This window comes from Lotus japonicus, chromosome 4 (genome assembly GCF_012489685.1).
Source record: "Lotus japonicus ecotype B-129 chromosome 4, LjGifu_v1.2".
Taxonomy (NCBI): Eukaryota; Viridiplantae; Streptophyta; class Magnoliopsida; order Fabales; family Fabaceae; genus Lotus; species Lotus japonicus.
This window is the reverse complement of record NC_080044.1, coordinates 21,831,416-21,844,545: the sequence shown is the minus strand read 5'-3', so window position 1 is coordinate 21,844,545 and position 13,130 is coordinate 21,831,416. Positions and strand designations below refer to the sequence as shown.

The 13,130-nt window shown below is 34.8% G+C and overlaps 2 protein-coding genes across 13 annotated transcripts; both read right to left on the bottom strand.

The window, feature by feature from the left end:
* Window positions 1–492: 492 nt before the first annotated feature.
* Window positions 493–2,159, bottom strand: LOC130714296 (uncharacterized). Its single transcript, XM_057564200.1, has 4 exons — window positions 1,876–2,159; window positions 1,682–1,788; window positions 986–1,526; window positions 493–895 (listed from the first exon to the last, which is right to left on the bottom strand). Exons 3-4 carry the CDS (start codon window positions 1,500–1,502, stop codon window positions 630–632), a joined length of 783 nt encoding a protein of 260 aa, XP_057420183.1. The 5' UTR covers window positions 1,503–1,526; window positions 1,682–1,788; window positions 1,876–2,159; the 3' UTR covers window positions 493–629.
* A 3,057-nt stretch (window positions 2,160–5,216) lies between these two features.
* LOC130710215 (abscisic acid 8'-hydroxylase 1-like) lies at window positions 5,217–12,622 on the bottom strand. Of its 12 annotated transcripts, none has more exons than XM_057559401.1 (11): window positions 12,230–12,619; window positions 10,788–11,103; window positions 10,222–10,608; window positions 9,842–10,016; window positions 9,626–9,732; window positions 9,094–9,212; window positions 7,856–8,830; window positions 7,601–7,668; window positions 7,420–7,471; window positions 7,029–7,085; window positions 5,217–5,878 (listed from the first exon to the last, which is right to left on the bottom strand). In XM_057559401.1, exons 1-7 carry the CDS (start codon window positions 12,430–12,432, stop codon window positions 8,740–8,742), a joined length of 1,398 nt encoding a protein of 465 aa, XP_057415384.1. In that variant the 5' UTR covers window positions 12,433–12,619; the 3' UTR covers window positions 5,217–5,878; window positions 7,029–7,085; window positions 7,420–7,471; window positions 7,601–7,668; window positions 7,856–8,739. The 12 variants fall into 12 exon arrangements, with proteins under 12 accessions (XP_057415384.1, XP_057415386.1, XP_057415385.1 ...); XM_057559403.1 differs by having other exon boundaries at window positions 5,217–5,815; XM_057559402.1 differs by having other exon boundaries at window positions 5,217–5,812.
* Window positions 12,623–13,130: the final 508 nt, after the last annotated feature.

The following is a 13,130-nucleotide window of genomic DNA, read 5'->3' as shown; positions in this document are numbered from 1 at the left end:
TGAATATAAACTGAGTAAAGTTATTTTTAAAGTGAGTGATTGATTCCTAAATAACTCATTGATTCTTAAAGTAAGTAAGTGATTCTTGAAGAAAAATAAAGTGATTCTTAAAGTGGGTAAAATACTTCTTAACATTAACTAGTGATTCTTAATATTGACAATATGATTCAATAAGAGGGAAAATTGTTTGTTAAATGACTAAACGTATTAGAAATGATTAAGTAAAATTTTCCCGTGGTATTAGCCTGACTTTACAAAGAAGTTACTACTAAATGAACGTAATTTACCACATACTATTAAGTTGACCTGTAATTATTGTGCCTCTACAAAATAATGAGTAGATGTAAAATTAGTGAATAAGTGAATGATTAAAGTTATTCTTAAAGTGAGTGATTGATTCCTAAATAACCCATTGATTCTGAAAGTAAGTGATTCTTGAAGAAAAATAATGTGATTCTTAAAGTGAGTAAAACACTTCTTAACACTAACTAGTGATTCTTAATATGGACAATATGATTCAATAAGAGGGAAAATTGTTTGTTAAATGACTAAACATATCTGAAATGATTAAGTAAAATACTTAAAGCAGCGTTGAAGAATGACATTCTTAACATCTCCCCCCATGACTTTTACTGCCTTGATTGCCCTTTAATATCAACAGCATTCCCATAGGACCAGAACAATAATATATCAGTGTCAGCATAAAATTTCTTCATTGCAACTGGATTTCCAGTTGTGCTAGGATCTTCCATATATTCATTAAAATAATAAAATCCAACAGGAAAATGTTCCAGCCCTTTGATCTTCAAAGCAGTGGTGGAGTAGTCATTGGTCTCAACTTTGCTGAACAAGTCCTTTTCCAGATCACTTGTATCCATTACTTCTTTTTCGCATTCTGCCACAAAGACTTGTTTAATAAGGTATCGAGCCAGAGGAAAAAACAATTAACCTTGCATAAATATAGAGTGGTGAGAAGTCGATATACCAATGCTAGTTGAAGGTGATCTGTAAATTCTTCCATAGTTCAATGGAAATGAACCAGATATTATAATCTTATCAAATTCCAAAGTTTCAACTTCATTTGAGCTCTTGACATTAACAGTGACACCATCAGAGTTCCTCCTGATTGCCAATACTTCAAAGTTGTACCGAAGTTTTGAAGGAAGTGATTCAGCAATCTTCTGCCAAAGACTTGTATATCCACCTTTAAATCTCCGAATTTTCCCAGCCATGGATATTCTAGTAAATTCATGAATGTAGGCATAAGACATGTCTTGAACAAACCCATATCCTGAAGCAGTGTAGCCATAAGCCACAGATTTAGGAATGGATTTGAGTCCATGATGTTCAAGATACCCTGGAGTTAAGTCTGCAGCAATTTCACTGACAGCATGGACCCCAATACGACCAGCAATTTTACTAACAGCGTGGACCCCAAATTTACGCATCTTAGGCACATTCTTGAGATTTTGCAAAAACCTGTATACCATATTTACCAGCATAAGCTGTAGCAGCCACAGCAAGTCCTGCCATAAGAGGTGTAGCCAAATTTATGATTTTAATAACTAAAAAGTTTGATGCATGTGCTTGTATTTTATTCTACTTTAATCATTGTGTAATTGTGTAATGTCACTCATGCTAAAAGTTAGTCAATTCTGTAATTATAATGATGGTCACATACTTGAATGTATCATGGGATGGATGTCTTCCAAGTAACTCTTCTGTGAGATTATGATCCAAACTTACTACACCAGAGGCTTCTGGATTTTGAGCTGAAGAGACAAATACCTTAAAGCAGACAAAAAGAAGAAATTAAGATTTAGCAGTAAGTATCCATCAATATTTTAATTAGCATATTTGAAAAATGTACATCACCTTAATGATCCTAGTTAAAGGACTTCCAGCAGGACGTTTGTGTCGGAATTGTATAATGGAAAACCAGCAACAAAAGTGCATAGTGCCAAACTGAAAATTGTAGCTGATATTGTAAAACATAGAGTCCAGTCATGGTTCTCTTCAACCCGTGCCATAACACTTGATGCAATAAGAGCCCCTAAGCTTATGCTACAGAAACACCAATTGAAGTAGGATGAGATTTGGTTTTGGTTGGTGGGGTCCAACTGATCAGCACCATGTGCAGGCAAGGTAGCTTTGGTGTCACCAACTCCTATGGCCATAGCATAGAGTCCACTGTAAAGAACAACAACTTGAATAAGTGAAGGTTTTCTGTTTTCCGGTGGTTGCAAATGGGATGTTGGGGTTGATTGCAATGTAAGTCTCACATTGCTAATGAAGGAGAAAAAAGATCAAGTTATGCATCTTGGAGAAGTCCCACATCGCTTAGATTAGTGAGGGGTGGGAGGGTCCAAGACTATATATAGGGATCTCAAGCTCCGTGTTTCAACACACCAAAACACCAAAGATGTAGCACCTGAAAACACTTTAAGTTTATATTTGTGTTTTCTTTTTCTCTTATGCTCTTGTTTTAGAGCATTGTGAGATGTAGTTCAAATATTCACTTTGGAGAGTGTGGGTGTACTGGTGAGAGTGAAGTCTATGTGTTGTAACAATTTTCACATAGTGTTTATTCTCTGGTTGTCGGTTTTGACAACGGCCATGGTTTTTTCTCCGGTTTTAGAGTTTCCACGTAATATTCTTGTGTTGTTGATTGTGCTCCTGGTTTATTTTACTTCTTCAGCTGTGTTATTTCCTAACAGGTTTTGAGCTTGGTAAGTTAGGATGATGAGTCCCCGCAAGAAAATAAATTTTAGGTAGTTGATGTGTAAAAGATTCTTTAACTTTCTTTCACAAATTATGATTGGTGAATAGAACTCAACATGAAATCTTTTAATAAATATATATACATGTAGTACATGTATAAGCATGTTATTATGTAACCATTTTAGTATATATCACATGACCTTTTATACTACAACCATGATATGTCGTATATGAGCTGGATAACTAATTGCATTAACCAATTCTAACTGTATTTTACAATTTCTTCATTTTTTAAATTTATAATACAGAACTTTGAACATAAAAGTGACAAGTATTGTATCAAGAGAAAGATATAGGCATGAACCAAACAAGTAATAAAATAAAGGGTTAGAAAAACTGAAGACCTTCTCCTTCACAGTTTCTTCAGGCTTGGAAATCTGATGCTGCTTTTGAGATACATTGGGATTGGAATCAACATCGGCCACAAGCGGTTGTTTCCACTCAAACTGTGAGGTGATTATAAGTATAATCAGTAAGAAGACAAGCAGCATGGACCTCGACATGATTCCTAACTAGAGGCTCAACTCAAAACCTGCTTGGCATTCAAAATCAAATTGCACAAAAACAAACACTTAATTAGCTCAAAAATTTGACATATCTTACTTCAAATTTGGATATTAAGCATTGATTGTTGATTACCGAAAAAGTCATTGGAAGTCAAAAAAGTAAAAGTAACTAAAATTACTAAAATTAGGGTTATGAAATTGAAGATACAGTAGAGCAGGAATGAAATCGAGACAATTGGGTTTGAAATTGGAAGGAGAAGACTTACATATGGGTGTGGGCGAGAAAGCCCTAAACTCATTATCGAACGGTGGCGAGTTCAAGCTCCTCCGTGTCGGTGGGTCAGAATTGGAAACGGAGTGAGTCACGCGACGCGATGGAAGCAAAGAAGTGCAGAAACCGCAACTCGATGAGAAGCGCCTCAAGCTGCACCATCGGGTTCTTGTTGGTATCAGCGATGAAGAGATGTCGCATGATCTTCGAGTAGAGCCCTGCGTACGTCTCGATGTCGAGTGAGCGCGACGTAGAGAAGAAGCGGCGCCACGAGAGAGGATGAGCGCAGGAGAGGAGAAGAGATCGGTGATGGCGCAGAGGCGTTGAGAGATTAAGATGAATTTCTAGAAAAATGAAAACTTTGGGATGAGATGAACGAGATGAACAACGCTAGTTTAATTTGGGGATGGAGGTTTCAGGGAATTCAGATTCTGATTTTCCTTTTTCATTTTACTCAGATTATTACTTAGCGTCTTAATTATTGATTAGGATCTAAATTATACTTAAGCAAAGGGGTAATTTTGTAATCTACTCACAATGACAGAATGTAAACTTTGTAAATCAAAGGGGTAAATTTGTAATTTACATGTCAGTTCAAGGTCTCGTACCATACATGACCTACCCTGCTCATGTAGGATACTAGGATTACTCCCGTGCATGATTTCTTAGTTTAATTGCAGTTTAAATCGGCCACCAGTTTATATAAATTATCATGAAGCTTGTCTGGATGCAAACAAAAATGCACTTATTGAAGCTTATTTAATATTCTTTTAGTAGAGAATTTCCAATAAGCTCTAATAAGCCGGTATCCAAACGATTTTAGTTACATAAATTTTAACTAACATAAATAAAATGTTTAAATTTAATTGCATACTACTAATTTTATAAGCTCTTAGCTGTTTGTCCTTAGATAGAGGGTTAAAGTATATTGAATTAAAGGGATGTTCACCGTTACACACACAACCAATTGATTTCCACCAAATCATAAAATGTATTTTATTTTAATTAAAATTAAAAACGAATAAAATTGTTCATCATACGTGGCATGATGTGATTGGATGACAATGTAAAACCATTTTACACTTACAATGTATATGCATTAAATTCTAAATTATTTAGATATAATGATACAAAAAATTGTTCGATATTTAATTATACGTTAGTGAAAATATTGGATTACTAAGCATATGTTAATCCTAACTCCCTACTACCTAAACAACATTATTTCTTGTTTATATCCAAAATATTAATCAACAAATTGAACATTGAGTACAGGAAAAATAAAATAGCAACTAACTTATAGACATTGGCGTCCCTAAGGGTTAGCTCAAGTGGTAAGAGTTAAGGAACATAAAAGTTGGTTGGATGAAGGGTCCAAGGTTCGAACCTTGAGGAAGGACTAATTTACTAACATTTGCCTAAAAAAAAACTTTTAGACATCGGCATGAGTGTAGGGCAAATCGTTATTATTATCCTCTATTAGATTTTGATTCCAGACAGAAAAATCTTCCATTTTTTGACAATCTTTTTCTAAGCTAGTATCTTAATTTATATTTTACTTAAAAAGTATTTTTGAATAACAAAGAAATATTATTAAATTGTTAATTAGTCACCTTCAAAATCTTCAACACAGGTGAGGCATGCTCACAAGAGACATCTGAGCTCAAAGTATAGTTTTTTTAGATAAGCCAAATTTATATATATAAGAGCACAAGATGTGCCAAAGCAAATTACAAGCACTGTACAGACCCAAGGCCAAAGGAAAGAGAAAGAAACAGCGAGCTCCAGGGGAGAAAACAGGAAGAAAAAAAAACAACCACATTATGCACTGTAATAGTAGGCGCTTGTCCAAGGAAAAAAAAAAGCTACAAGGAGGCACAAAACGACCAGCTAATGTGCCTGCCCAATCTGTCAATGTGTCTCGCAATTAGACTCAATAATGCCCATCCAAATAATCATATCCACATGAAACCAGAAAATCCATACCCGTAACAGATGCAGCAGCAACAGTAATCATAAGAGTAGCAGACAAGAAACCCAACTATATCAACACAGGTCTAGCTCACAGTTTTGAGACAACTAATAGGTTGTGCCAACCACTCATTAACTGAGCAATCAAAACCTTTCATTCTACCTGATAACCAATTCCACTCTCTGAGTTGAACCCCTTCAAAGATAGACTCCTCCTGCCTTCCTTCGTTATTGAAAAGGATATACATAGTCAAGCATAATCCACATTTGAATGTACCTTCCTCTGCTAAGCAACAAAACATAATTGATGTCCAACTCAGAAAGGAAACCACCATAACATGTGATCATTCTACAATAAGAAGTGAAAGCATAATATATATAACCAAATTAATTGAATAAAGAATCAGCAAATGGAAGGTGTTAAACCATAAGTAGTGAACTTGAATAGTATCAAGCTCATTCTTAGATTATAAATCAATATAAGAGTTTTGGAGAAATCTTGTTTTAAGGTATGAAAAGTTCCTGCTTAAGATCATCATCCACCTAAAATGTAAAAATAGTATACACATATATCTTTAGATAATCAAATTGAACATGTTAACAAAAAGAGACACAAGTGTTCATACCCTAATCAAATTGAAAAAAGTTTCTTTATGATTTGAAAGAAACATCATTGAGATAAATAGAATGGAATATATAGATTATTTCTTATAAGAGCCGGGGATATATAGGTTGAGAGAGGAAGGTCTATGGATCATTCCGGGTGTAATTTATCTTTCTAATGTACCAAAAATTCTAATGAATTTGTCCCCAAATAGTAGATCAAGTGGTAAACGTTGGGGACATATGGGTTGGGGAGGGAAGATCTTGGGATCAATTCTTCCTAGAGGGTGTAATTTATTTTTCCAAAATAAAATAAAAAATCTAAAAGTCAGTACCAGAGAAAATGTTTCTTTTCATTTGCAAATAATTATCAATTTTGTATATTCTTGTAGCACAAAACAATGTTTAAATATCACCAATAAGGATCAATAGATTTTTTCAGTTAACCTGGTACCATCCAACTGCAATGGCAGCAAGTCTAACATGTGTTGCCTTATATCCTTCCAATAAAATAGCATAACAATTTAGGCTGGATTGTTTTCGATTAAAATACAAAAAACGAAAGTTAACCACAGAATGAAGAATTCAACATGACTTAGTAATTAAAAGAAACTTGTGAAGACTCAACCAACATGAATGAAGTCATAGATAGCAGAACGTGTGAGTGGTCAAAACTTGCATATGACTTTGTTCTTAAGTCATATATAGATTCACCTGGCGCACTTGTTACTGGACCAGTCCAAACAAATGAAAATGAAGATCACAACACATAGGAGAGGAGAAGAGAAGTGAATAGAATTTGCAATTTGAGTTCAAATGACAGTTCTGAAAAATTCACCATTTTAAGTGATTCCCAAATGAACCAAAAAATAAAGTCACAATGGTAAAACATGTACCGGCTTCCTGCCAACTTTATCAATCAAGGCTGCTCCTCCACTAGTGATCACAATATGCTAAAGGAGAAAAAGGAAAAAAAAACACATGATGAGTTGGTTAGGGGATAACAAATATTTGATTTTTCAGGAAAGTGTTTATGTTGAAATTAACATGAAGACAAGACAAGCATATAGTCCCGATAGTGGTAGAAAATCCTGTGACATAAAATCCATAGCCAAAGAAAAATTAGAATCTGAATGCATCATAAAGGTTATTCAAGTTTGAAAGTGTGAGGAACTGGCAATAGGAATAATATCTGATATGCAAGGTAATAGTTGTATGGAAGAAAGTATGTCAGTGATCCAGAGATTTGGATTGCAGAATTACTACTACAACAATTCTCAAGAGTACCTGCTACAATTGGTGGAGTACCTGCTTCACCTTGCTGTGTGGTATCCAAAACCTGCAAATAAATTATGATTTTCTTATAAGACTATTTTTTAGAAATAAAATTGAATCAATAAAACCAGAAAGTAGCATTCATCTTTGAATCAGATGAAGAAAGTCAACAACTGAAATTAACCATTAGTACCTGCCATTGGATTAAATTAATCAAGGCTGCTCTTCCACTACATATTGGATTCAATTGACCACCAGTACCTGCCATTGTGAGGGGTAGGTTAATAACTGAAATTAAAGGGAACTGGATGAGCACAAAACGTCTGTGAAAATCAACAACAAAGGGGTCAATTTATAAGCAAAAGAATGGGCATGCATCAAGGCCTTCAGATCAGATAAGAGCAAAGCGGTAAAGGAAAAAGGGGGAGATAGGGTGTAGGCACACAACCTGTAAAGAAGAACTTCCAGCTGGTTTTAGTAGCTTGAAAGTACCTACTGATTGTTACACTCGTAGCTATGGGTAAAAAGCCATGAAAACTGGCTGGATGATGAGAGCTACTACAGGAAGAGAATTGGGAAAGTACGATCCAATAGTGAATAGGTATGAGGACAGTTGGGACTACAACGATACATCTCCCATCTCGGGCGTAGCCTTTGCGAGGAGGAAGATGACGTAGGCACTTCAATCTCTGGCGAAAACCTTGTCTATGCGAAGAGGAAGATGGCGCTTGCCTACGGGAAGAAAAAGAACAGAGGGTGAAGGATAGCAGTGAAAGGGGCCACCATATTATTCAATAGGCCCAGCCCAATACTTTCCTGTACCAAAAAAAAAGTTGGTGCATGAATAGTGATTTCGAATCCTTCAATTGTAGGATAGAAGATATGCCACCAGAATAATGCCAACACTATTAACATTCTCATTATAATTTTCTGAAAGGTAACTATCTCGATTTCATACATCATATACTTTTATATATGATATTCTATTATATAGTCATCTCAATCACATGATGTTATAATCGTTATTAAATATGATTGAATGATAATTAGAGGGTAGAATAAAAATTTGAAAATGTAATGCATATATGTTGAAATTATATAATTCAAGATGAATTTTATGAAGAACCACTTTGTACACTTGACTTCCCTATTTGTACAATAATCTCAAGACTCCCTTCGGGTGTCTCTTGGCCAAAAAGTAAAGGGAAGGAGTGATCTTTCCCTATAAGGTTTTTTTCGTTCTACACTTTTTTAAACAAAGTTTAAACAAAGAAAATATATATTTAGAAAGTTTCTTCCATGCCATAGTTAGTCTTTTTGTTGAGGCGATATTCATTTGCGGTACAATGTGATTGGCAAGCCACTTTGGGGAAGAGCAAAAGGACCATATTGAATCCCACTTTTTGGACCTATTACTGACCACCTGCAGAATAATTCATAGTAACTACATTTAGAATCATTCTAAATTCTAAACATTACTATACAATTATGGAATATCCCCCCCAAATTGGTTGCAATGAGATTGAATGCATTGTTGTAAACTTATTTAAAAATTGCAGTGAAAATGGTGGAGAAATACAAAAGTTAAAGAAGCTATTATTACTCATTGTGATTTTAATTTTCATCATGGTTTTCAAATGAGTTTATAAACATTCATTGAAATTGGTAATGATTCAGTTTACCAACCTGTACTTTGTGGTCAGATGATGAATAAGCACCAAAATTTCTAACTTTGCCAACTCATTGCCTGGACATGCATGGATCCCAGTGCCAAATGGCATAAAAGTGTTGGGTTTTGGAGCAACCTGGGAAAACAATCGACATAACACGTCAAGACTGGACTCAAAATCACATGAATAGTACTTAGTGCTCATTTGGAAGTGTGTTGGGGGCTTCCGTGTGTTGGCATACTCTGAAATTCCTAGGTGTAGTTTAAAAAAAAAAATTGGTTCACACTCTTTCACCTACACCTAATAGAGAGATATGAAAAGAAGAGAGAGAATGAATGAATAATAAATGATGTGATAGAGAAATGTATAGAGAAATAAAAAGAGACAATATATGAAAATGTAATAGAAAAGAAAATGAAATGTGAACATATTATTTCTTTAATTTAATGTGATTTTGAGATCTAACGCAATTTTAAACCTGAAACCAAACATGTACAAAACAAACAAAAAGTAAGGTGGGGAATGCACAAGTTCTGTGGAATAATTACCTCAAATCTTGAAGGATCAAATTTCTCAGGATCTGTATAATTTTCTAGACTGTGATGTATGTTTCTGAAAAGAGGTAATACTTTCCACCCTTTTGGTATGAGATACCCTGAAGAAAAATTGACCCCAACACAAAACATGTGAGCAAACAAACAAGGAAAAATAGAGGAATTCATGGGATATAAAGGAAAAGATATCACATCAGATTTGGTTAGGACCTTCATATTCAACATTCTCTATTGCTTCTCTGAATGTGAAAGACAAAATTGAGGCAACTCTTAGAGTCTCCTGTATCACCCTTGAAGTCAATGGCATGTTTTTTGTGTCTCCCCAATTCAAACCAATATCTTCACCTCTTTCTTCCTTGCCTTTCAATATAGACTCTTGCTCTTCCTGTAAAATTCACAACAAAAAATGTTCATAAGGTCTAAAATTAAACTCAACTCTAGTACACTTTACAAGTAAAAAACTATTTATTTTATCATTAAATTGAAAATTTTGTATAGAAGCCAATGATTAGATAGGAATAAAAGGTAACGCAGTGACGAGAGGATTAATCACTGTTGTCGGGATAAAAAGGTTGGTCCGAGATACTTACGATGACAGCTTCTAAAACATTGGGATTCTCATCAAGGTACTTGACGATCCATGTAAGAGCGCTGGCAGTGGTGTCACGAGCAGCAAAAATGACACCAATGATGTTATCTACGATTTGGTCATCGGTGAGGCCTGATTTCTCTTCCATGAAAGATCCCAACAAGTCATTGTAATCTTGGTTCTTGCTCCTCCTTGTGGCAATAATATCTGCCACAATCTGCGCGAGCTCTTTCCTCGCCTTCATTGCCTTATGGAAAAGTGTGCCTGGAAGATTAATGGGCATTGAATTGTACCCTTTCTCAAGGGTGTAGTAGCATCGTTTCAGATCCTCTATGTACTGAGTTTCATCTTTTCCAAAAATTGAAAGCAAGGCATTATTGAAGGTATACTGCAAAAGATAAGAACAAAAGAAGAAAACCCATCAATTATTTGGTCAATGCACAATAGAAATCAATGAAAAATTGTAACTTGATGTTTGTTTCTTATTCTCTTTGTTTTTTGAACAGGAGAAACAATGAATTGTACTCTGTTTTGCTCTGTTTTTTGTGCTCTGTTTTAAGGACTTACTGTTTTCATTTCAAGGAAAGTGGTGATTGACTTTCCTTCCCAGGATTTGAGGCTACTTTGGGCAATGGATTCAATGTCCGAGACGATGTTCTTGATAGCCTCAGGCATGACGGTGCGAAGGACAAGCCTCCTCAGGTTTGCATGGTATGCTCCTTGGTGAAAGAAAATTGCTTGCTTTCCTAACATCCTCTCTTTGCTAGCAGGAAATGTTGGTTTGAAGAGTTGAGCTTTGTTCAGCACAAACTTTGCAGCATCTGGGCTTGAAATCATCACACAAGGACAACCCAGAATGTGGGACTTGAATATAGACCCATACCTATAGAAGAAAAGAAATTAATGATCAATTAATTAAAGTTCAAAGTAGTACCGCACACACTCCAACCCGAAATCTCTGCTTAAGTTAGAATAGAACAACCATGTGCCAGTTAATCTAATGCATATGCATATGCTAGCACAAATGGGGCGGAGGCAGGAATTCATCTCAAGGGGGGCTAAGATTGAATATCATAAAAAAAAGCTAAGCATCACCAATAATGTGTCATGTGTGTGTGGAGGAAAGAGATGAGAGACATTCACTTATATTACTATTAAGAATAACTTTTAAGTTATGTTTAATGTCTTTTTATTTTAAAAAAAGACTTTGCAGTATAAATTTTTTACTTTCAAAATAAATTATTTTTCTCTTGTAACAAAAAAAATTAGCTATCAATTAAGTACTAATGCATATTTATCCACCATTTATATTTTAAATTTGAGTATTCGATCTTGAATCTCATAAAGCCACATGATCAACTCTTTTATTGAGAAGCCTCGTGGCATAAATTTTCATATTAAATAAAAATCAAATTATTATTAATTACTTCTCTACTTAGATATTTAAAATTAGTTTTTATAAAATGTAATCAGACATTTTTTTTTTTGGTACATAAAAAAATATGTAATGAGACATTTGTTTATAGGTATGTAAAACATTTTCCATTAATGCAAAAGCTTATCAAAAAAAAAAAACAGATTGGACCAAGAGCTACAGGGGAGCGAAACAGAGCCTAGGAAAAGGAGAGAAGCCAACCACACAGGCTAGGGGTGAGTGAATGTAAAAAATGGGTATGTAAAAAAAAAATCTTTTTGTTAAGGGAATCAATCAATTATAATAAATAAAATAGGTACACGGGCCCGTGGTAATTAACTAACAGAAAGAAAGAAGGAAGGGAAGGAGATACAAGGCTAAACCGGAAGGAAAAAAGAAACAGGAAACATAGGAGTAAAACAGAGTCAAATCACAGACCCTGATAGTATAAAAAAATGAAAACCTTGGAGTTTGGGGGTGACTAAGCCACAGTAAGCACCCCCTGTAGCTCCGCCCTGCACAATTGAGAACTAATTTCCATGAACTAGTTTGAAAGGGTTGATGAGAAAGTAAAAATTAAAGAAGGGACACAAACCTCTTGATTTTTGAGGTAAAGAAGACACTAGGGTCTTGAGAATACATTTGAAAGGTCTCTCCAATATAAGGCCAACCCATGGAACCAGGAGGGAGTCTTAATCCTTTTTTGGAAGGGAAGAAGAAGGGCTTGAGGAGTGATTTGAACATAACAATGAAGAGAAACGAAGCAACAAACAAGGAAAAGAGAGTGATGATATCCATTTCTGATGTTTTGGTGTGAATGACAAATAAGGGAAATTTGAGAGAGATTGAGATGAATTGAGGAAAAAAAGATGAAGAAGTGAGGTATTTATAAAAGTAAAATTGAAAAGATATGAAGAAGAAACAGGAAGAGAGTGGGTTGAAGGGCGGTTTGTTACCAGTTACAGCGTAAATTGCACACACGTAATCTATTTTTCTATCTACAGCTCATTTAAGGTTTTTGGACTAATTTAATTCTGGAAGGCAGAAAGGATAGAAACAAGAGAGACAAAAAGTGAGCACGTGTCTCGTCAGCGTGTATACGGACACATACCAGTTCTGTATATGTGAAGGGTGTCAGTGTTTGTGGGAAGAGAAGATAGTCTGCATATAATAATAAAGAAGGAAAATAAATACACTCATATCTCCATTCCACCCACACTCAAAGTCAAATAAAAATAGAGCTAGTAGACATTTGGAGAGCTTTGTCACTTGTGCTCGACTCGAACAAAGATTAACTCAGTGCAAAATACATGTGATTTAAACAAACAAAAAAAAGTAGTATAATAAAAATAGAAGGAAGAATGGTAAAAAATGTGATAAGTGAAGAGATATGAAAAATAATGAGATATAAAAAAAAGTGAAAATAAAATCGAGTAAATAGGCTCTCCTCATAAAAGAAATGCAAGAAATTTATTCAATTTTCTAATAATAAATTC

Coding starts and splice junctions, on each gene's coding strand:
- LOC130710215 (XM_057559399.1), bottom strand. CDS start 12,432: ATGGATATCATCACTCTCTTTTCCTTGTTTGTTGCTTCGTTTCTCTTC. Junction 9,213..9,625: donor TTGATCCTTCAAGATTTGAG/GTAATTATTCCA, acceptor TTGTTTTCCCAG/GTTGCTCCAAAACCCAACAC. Junction 8,831..9,093: donor CATCTGACCACAAAGTACAG/GTTGGTAAACTG, acceptor ATTATTCTGCAG/GTGGTCAGTAATAGGTCCAA.
- LOC130714296 (XM_057564200.1), bottom strand. CDS start 1,502: ATGCTGGTAAATATGGTATACAGGTTTTTGCAAAATCTCAAGAATGTG. Junction 896..985: donor ATCACCTTCAACTAGCATTG/GTATATCGACTT, acceptor TCTTTGTGGCAG/AATGCGAAAAAGAAGTAATG.